Genomic DNA, 7,941 nt, shown 5'->3' on the forward strand with positions numbered 1-7,941 from the left:
AAACTCTTACGTCCCATGGTTTAAAATTTCCGTGGGGAGGGTGGGGGAGGTTCTCATTTGTTTTGGGTGGGGGACTTAACAGAGTCTTAGGCTGGCCCTCCACCTACAGTAGGTGGAGCTCCAAGGAAGGAGTTAAGGCTAGAGCTGACTATGTGTACAAGCCCCTAGCTAACACTGCCACTTCTAATTTGGATTTTAGTGTGATTTGGGGTGTATTCTGCTGCTATTGCAGTATAAATTGGTGGGGAATGCTGCACAGAATTATAATTTGCTCCTGGGTAAATCTGCCAACCAAATGGTTAAAATTAGTTTTGGTGTTTTCTTTTGTGTTCAGGCCTACTGATTAGCTCCTGTCATGTGTGCTGAGAAGGGCTCACATGACAGAACCTTTGTGTCTGTCAGTAGTCTTAAAGTAGTAGTCAAAATTTGCTAGGATAAACAGCAGCAGACGTTTTGTTTTTTTATGCTGCGATGAGTGAGGAGGTTAGTGTCAGGGGGACTTCATGTAACACTATGTTTTTTTAACTCTGTTACAATTGGTGTTGTTGCATTTTGTTTCCCTGCTCTTCTATTAAGACATTTAGATCTGCTCTTCTATTGAGACACCTAGACACAGGATCTGACACAAATTTTGACCCATTTAGATGTGGTTGCCACTACGGGATGGAGAGTATGTTTTAAGTACTGCACTGCATTACAAATACAAGTGTGAGGTACTTTCACTTTACTTAAGTAAGTCCATTTTTCAGTACAGGCAAATACTTTACTTTTTACTCGGCTACAATTATTTGAAAACTTTCATCTACTTTGTAGATTTATATCATTAGAAAACATAAACTAGAAAAGGAACTTCGTGCACAGGCCTCAGCCACGTCAGATGTGCATGATGTTTGGATAAAATCTGTAGGAGTAATATAAAAAAATATATATGTTTTGCAAAAATCTGCCTCCTGGTGGTGCTATAAATGGCAGATGTCAAAAATGCAGGTCAAAGGTTTTTCCTTGGCCTCTAGGCCTCAAGTTTTACGCAGATTGGTGCAATTATAGGTAAAACCATGAATAGTCCTGTTATAACGCCACCATGAGGATGATTTGAACATTTTTAAGTGGCATTTCTTCCTCAGCCTAGTGGGAATATGCTTGCAAATCACAGAAATTAAACGCTGCGTTCAAGATTTGACGCATTTTGTTCAAAATGGAAAATCTGAAAGGCCTGTTTTTAAGTGGTGCAACCACTTCTACATCCAGCTTTGTCCGTGTACATACCTGTGTGTGTACCTGTGTCCGTGAGCCTGAGTAGTTACTTATTTATACCAGAAGGGGGCGCCAGAAACAGAGAGAGGGGTAGTGCTGTGTCTCTAATGAGAGAGAGAGAGAGAGAGAGAGAGAGAGAGAGGGGGGGGGGGGGGGGGGGGGGATTGCACCACTTGGTTCACACAGGTGTGATTTTTAATGATACAAATACTATGTACAGATTTGCATGATGTTTGGAATCTGCAGGGGTACTGTCTACCAAGCAGGGGTATTTGCCTCCTGGTGGCGCTATAACAGACCCATGTGAAATAATTGCACCAGAGGTTCTGCTCTGGGAGTGTGTGAGCACAGTTTTGATACAACCGATCCGGTGCCGGAGAATAGGTGGTCACAGACGACCCTGACACAGTTTAATTAGCTTACAACCCATCTTTGCCTTTTTCATAATTATGTGGAGGCTTGGCTGGCCGATTCCTCCTGTGTGTGTGTTTGGCCTCCATGCTCCATAGTGGGGCTTGGCAGGGTCATGCCACATTGCAAAGGAGCCTCATTTGTGTTTTTATCTGTGTTAACAGATGGAGTATTAGCGCCTGTGCTTGTGTGTGACCCTGGAGGTGAAATGTAGGTACCGCCACACTGGGAAAGACGCTGATCATTACTGGCCTATCGGGGAATACTCGCCGGATGGAGCCATATGCTTGCTCTTTATGTTTTCTTGAAAAAAGAAAAAGAGAAATAATGTGAGGTGGCGTCTGGCGGCACCCACGGAGTAGAGCAAGATAAATGAGACGTGGCGAGGAGTTGAGCGATGTCCGCGAGACGGGCGCGAACGACGGGACAGCCATTCGGGGAAGAGTGTAGAGAGCTGGGAGGAAGAGGGATTGGAAAGAGATTGAGCGACGAATGAGCAGAGCGAAGGGGTTGCGGAGCGAGACTTCATCTTAATTAGTGGGGAATGTATGGGTGTTGTTGGAGAGCCGTTGGGGGTGGGGGAGAAGCAAGCTAAAAGGCTGTATACTGCAGAAAGTTTATTTTAGTGGATGATCACTTTGGATGTCATGTCCCGAGCTCTCAGTCACACGTAGCGCTTATTGACACTAACCATTGCTGTGCTCAGACGTCATGTCTACAGTCTTCATGTCTTCTGTGTTATTGGCACAAATAACTTGTGGGAGCCAGTGTGACAGAGCTCTTGTTGTCCTGGTCTTCTTTGTCTGGTGTTAAGTTTTCTCTTTTCTGTTTCTTTTCACTTTCTTGCGCTGCGGGCCATTGTAATAAGCGCACTACAAATCCCGAACGTACAAAGTACGAACCTATGAAATATAGACTTCCCATGGTTGTTTATTCTATGTCAGGTATTAAATGCCTGGGTTGTGAACAAGACAATGTTGATACTGTTTACATTTTCTCTCAGCACGCTGATTTGTGACCATCAGGAATATAACAATACTGGTCGTAATAAAGCAATCCCGTCAAAAAAAATAAAAATAAGCCAAAGTGTGACTTATTATTATTATTATTATTTTTTTTATTTTTTTCATTTACAATCGCTTTATAAAATATAGCCTTGCGTCGATGTTGGTTAGGTTTTCTTCAAGTAACTGTTTGGCATGAGTTGACCTTCCCTATACTTCACTAGCAGCTAAACCATTCTTTCCCTTGTTCAGCGTCGCACAGAAAGAAGAAAAAAGAGGAGCTTAAAAAAGCTATCACACATTTAGTTTTTTCTTCCTTTAGCCACTAGACATACTTTTCAATAAATAATCTTTGTTTTCGTAAAGACACTTGAAATTAACGTATGCTTGTTGTCCCCACGTTCCTAGCGGTCCATTGGCTGTGTTGTCTCTTTAGAGTTAATTTCAGTTTATCCGAAAGGAGACAAAAGTTTCGAGGTCCGAAATTTTGACTTCATCATACGACATGTCCTGTGGCAAAAACAGCCGATCCACAACACGGCACGAGCAAGCATGTAGATTGTCTATTTTTGCCACGTGACACAGCATATATTTAAGCATTAGTACTTTGCAAAGACAAATCTTCATCTTCCACAGATTATGGTCAAAATTGTACTCCCACTGTGAAAGGGCTCGAAATCTATATTTTCCGTCAGATTCCGAATCAGATTTGGGTCTCCTGTACGTTGTCTTTGGAGCAGGCTTGGATCAGTAAAGGTTCCTGCGTGGCTGAGTTGTGTATGTTACCAAGCATGGGTGCGTGGTGGTACGTGCTCTTGTACGTGTTGTAGTGGTTGTAATGCTCCATCGGGGGCAGCGACAGGTGTCTCTCCATGGCCGCCACCCCCGCCAGCTCCTCCTCCACAGTGATGACCTCCATGGAGGAGGCAGGGCCGTCGGGGTCCTGCTGGTTATGCTGCTTCCTCATCTTGTAGAAGATCACCAGGAGCACGGCGGCCATGAGTGTGATGGCCACGAAGCAGCCGATGATGATCTTGGTGGTCTTCATCACCTCGTCCAGGCCATTGAGGGCTCCCTCTCCATCCAGGTCCAGCACCGGGATGGTGTAGGTGCGCTCTGTGGTCCTGGTGGAGAGTGGCGGGCTTCTCGTGGTGGAGGAGGACACCCAGCCAAACGGAGGCAGCGGGGTCTGGCCGTCGTCGCCTGGTGACTCAATGGTCTCCACTGTGACGGTGGTGAAGTAGGTCACACCGCTGTTCTCCACCGAAGTGACGTTCAGCACCGCCGAGGCAGAGATGTTGCCCGCTGTGTTGCTCACCATACAGGTGTAGGTGCCTGTGTCTTGCATGGAGACGCTGGTGAAGTTCAGCGTGCCGTCATTGAGCACCGACAGGCGCACCTTGTAGGCGCCGTGCGTCACCAGGGAGCCGTTTGGCGTTAGCCAGCTGATGGACGTAAGTGTGCTCGTGCGGCACTTGAGCTCTGCCCCCATGCCCTCTGTGACATTCATGTCGGCAGGTGGCTCCACGATGACAGGCACGTCGCACTGGAAATAGCTGTGGTCCAGCTCGCCGATGTAGCGGCCCTTGAAGCCAGCCGGCCCGTGGCAGCGGGCGCAGCAGCTGGTGTTGGCCGGCACGGTCTCCTTCAGCCACCAGCTGAGCCACAGGATGTCACAGTTGCAGTTCCAGGGGTTGTGGTGGAGGTGGACCCTCTCCAGGCGATGTAGCGGAGTGAAGAGGTCATGCGGCAGCAGGGTGAGGTTGTTGTGGGCCAGGTTGAGCTCCACCATCGACTGCAGGTCGTCGAAGGAGTTCCTCTCGATGGTCTGGATCTGGGCATGCATCATCCAGAGCTTCTGGAGGTTCCCCAGTCCTGTGAAGGCGCTGGGCTGGATGACAGAGAGCTGGTTCCCCGACATTTCTAGCTCTTCGAGCCGCACCAAAGGCAAGATGTTCGGGATGTCCTTGAGGTTGCACATACCCAGGTTAAGGTAGCGCAGGTTGCTTAAGTCTTTAAAAGCTCCATCTGAGATGTAGGTCAGACGTTTCAGCTCGCCGAGGTCCAGTCGCCGCAGCGAGGGCACTCGGCTGAAGGCGTAGGATGGGATGCTCTCGATGGGGTTGTTCCGGAGCCAAAGCTCCTTCAACTTGGACAGGTACTCAAATGCACCGTTAGGGATGGTGGTGAGTCGATTATCAAAGAGCTCCAGGGTGTTGAGACTGGCCAGACCGTTAAATGCACCGATCTCAATGCTGCGGATGTGGTTCTTGCTGAGCTGCAGGATCTCCAGGTGGCGCAGGTGTTTGAAGCTGTCCACCTTAATGATCTGCAATCAAGAACCAAGAAGGTTGATTTGTCGCTATAATCATACAGGGACAAGAAGCCACAAACACATTGTGTGAGGTCCACAAAGTGCTGAAAGTACTTTCAGCAGTATCCACATGTGCACAATACAGAACAGAATACAGAGGGAAAAAATATTGTCTCTTTCGGGTGGAAACCTTGTATGTCCAAAACTGTTACTTTTCAGGATTCAAATTCCAAAACAGCAAAAGTAGAACATCACATGCTCAAAATGTGTCGCTTCTTGCCACATTTTGAGCTTTCAGATCTGCCACTATATTGATAGTCTATCACTTTCGCCCTGTGGTGGCAGTGGTGTCAGACAAACCCCACCAAAGTTCTAGCATAGACCTGCCTTACTATGTGTCTGATTGTCTACCGGGCAGGCATAGGTTTACTGAGGTTAGGTTTAGGTTTAGGGTTAGATTTAGGAATAGTTGCAAAAACAAGATCTGTCAATCACAGCAGGGATTTACTATAGAACTGTGGTGGGATCCAAAACAACGTGTCAGAGACCCTCTCATCATGCAGTACTGTAGACCAGGGGTTCCCAACCTTTGTATTGTCACGGACCGGCTGACAGTTCATAAAATGTTCGCGGACCGGCACAGGGGCGTCCTAACATTCTCACGGAAGACAGTTGACTGGCCCTTAAATAGGCTACCCGCTGATATATTATTATTATAACACAACATAATGTTATATCATTTACCTAAATGGCGTTATATCGGCGTGTTTTCAAATGGATTTGATACAGCGGGAAAACTTGGGATTCCCTTCTCGCGTACCAGTGGCACATGTCGGTCCGCGGACCGGTTGTTGGGAACCTCTGCTGTAGACCATTATAGTCTACAATACTGCATATACGGCTAAAATCTAAAATGAGTCAATGACACACATGCTTTCCGGGTTTAATGTGCTTAATGGCCTACAGTACCTGGATGAGGTTGTCCTGGAGGTTCAGGTAGCGGGTGTTGGTGGAGATCCCGTCCGGGACGTCCCTCAGGCTGCGTCGCGTGCAGATCACCTTGCTGAACTGGTTGCTGCAGGAGCAGACCGACGGGCACGTCTGAGCCCGGACCAGCCCGGCCACCGCCAGGATCTGGAGGGCCAGCAGTAGCACGCAGAGGGGGTTGGACAGTGCCCCCTTCAGCCTAGGACCTCTCATTGTCTGGCGCTGGAGGGAGGAGGAGATCATTGTGTCCGGCATTCATAGTTCCATCTGCTGTTTTCGTCTCTGCAGAAGACAAGAAAGGAAGAGGGGAGGAGACGTATCATTCGTCTGCCTATACATTATAGTATGAGCGAATAGGCTGGCAAGGGGAACGATGCCACGTGATACCCTTGTTTGACCCGGTGCCGGGTCAAAGAAAGGTGCTTATTGGTCAAAAACCTGGATGTGTATATATAATTATCTGTAGTATTTAGAGGTTCATAGTTCCATCTTCTGTGTTCTTCTCATTCTGTGCCAAAACGTTTTAATTCGTTTTTAGCAGCACAACCCACCTGTGCCAGAACGTAATATTACGTTTTTATTAAAAAGTGGGTTTTTTTTTATCCAACGTGCATGTGACGAGCACACGGATGCGCGTACGCTTAATTATTCTTTAATTTGTCCTTTTTCTCTGGCACCTGCACAACACTTTCTGTCCAACAGGTGGCATTGAAATGTGTTTTAACAAGAAGAGAAGAGGGGAGGAGTAGCCTTAGCAGTTGTGTAGTAGTATAGAGTACAGTGGAGTATACCCTACCTTGTTCTTTTCAATTTTAGGTACTTTACTTCTACTCCATACATCTCAGGGACAATATTGTACTTTTACTTTGACTGTAAAACTTTAGCCTATTTGTTACTTCATAGATTCGGATAATCTTTTACAAAACAAACTCACAAACTAACCATTTCTACTGTATATACTTTACTGTATTTGACAAAATATCTATAGATACATTTGAGACAGGCGGAAGCACTGCACAATGTGCACCAGTTCAGATCGCATAGACTGTGACGTAGGTCACTACTGAGTTTTCTGGTCCTCATACGTCACTGGCTTCCTATCGGTTCTATCTCCTCATGCGACGGCACTCTGTCAGTGCCACTCCTTTCACCACCCTTCTATGTGTTTGAATTAATTTATTAAGGGACCAAGCCTGTCCCAAAGGGACCTTGTCCCTTATTGTTTTTGTCTGTTCTTCCGCCAAAGATATCCCTTATTGTTTTTCTGTTGTTATAGTTCTGGCTTAACCGTGCTGTCGGTTTTCGTGAAACTCGGCAATATGGTAGAGGGCCATGCCAAATGGTGAGGACGTGAAGCCCACGGCCATTGGCCAAAGGGTGGCGCTATAGCACTCAATTGAAAATGCTAACTTTGACTATGCATAGCTCATGAACTATTTGACCGTCGACAATAATAAAACTAGTGATTGACCAAATTTGGTGTCCAAATTTAAAAAAAGTCGGTCTCTCCTTTTATTACTCTGAGTGCAAGACATGTTGGGTTCCAACTTCCAGGTGCACGCTAGGTTTATTGTCTTTTTTGTTTTGATTTTATAGCGTGAAACTCTAGTTCCTAACTTCCTATACATTTACGTGTGAAATGGGACATTCTGCATAACGAGTACTTTTACTTTTGGTACTTTCACTCAAGTCAAATTTGGGAATATTAGACTTTTACTTGTAACATAGTGTTTTTATACACATTGTGGTATTTGATACATTCTTCCACCACTGGGTCTTATCATAGGCAGTAATCACACAAGGTAGCGAAGGTAGCACCGTGGCCCTCTAACAGTGGAAAGGCAATTATTGGATTTTCAGCAGGGGTCTTCCATGTTTTTCGGGCCAAGGACCCCTATGCCGAGAGAGATGAAGCAGTTACCACTACATATTCTATAAAATGGTGTTGGTAGATTAAACGTTTTCATAGAT

The 7,941-nt window shown here is 46.2% G+C and overlaps 1 protein-coding gene across 1 annotated transcript; it reads right to left on the bottom strand.

The window, feature by feature from the left end:
- Nucleotides 1-3,372: 3,372 nt before the first annotated feature.
- Nucleotides 3,373-6,225, bottom strand: LOC308317497 (leucine-rich repeat-containing protein 4C-like; the record flags this gene model as incomplete). The annotated part of the gene is made up of 2 exons (XM_080766551.1): nucleotides 3,373-4,998; nucleotides 5,953-6,225. The coding sequence occupies 2 exons, from the start codon at nucleotides 6,223-6,225 to the stop codon at nucleotides 3,373-3,375; spliced, it is 1,899 nt and encodes a 632-aa protein (XP_080622677.1).
- Nucleotides 6,226-7,941: the final 1,716 nt, after the last annotated feature.

The sequence above is a fragment of the Protomyctophum bolini genome (assembly GCF_963924005.1).
Source record: "Protomyctophum bolini genome assembly, chromosome: 1".
Classification (NCBI taxonomy): Eukaryota; Metazoa; Chordata; class Actinopteri; order Myctophiformes; family Myctophidae; genus Protomyctophum; species Protomyctophum bolini.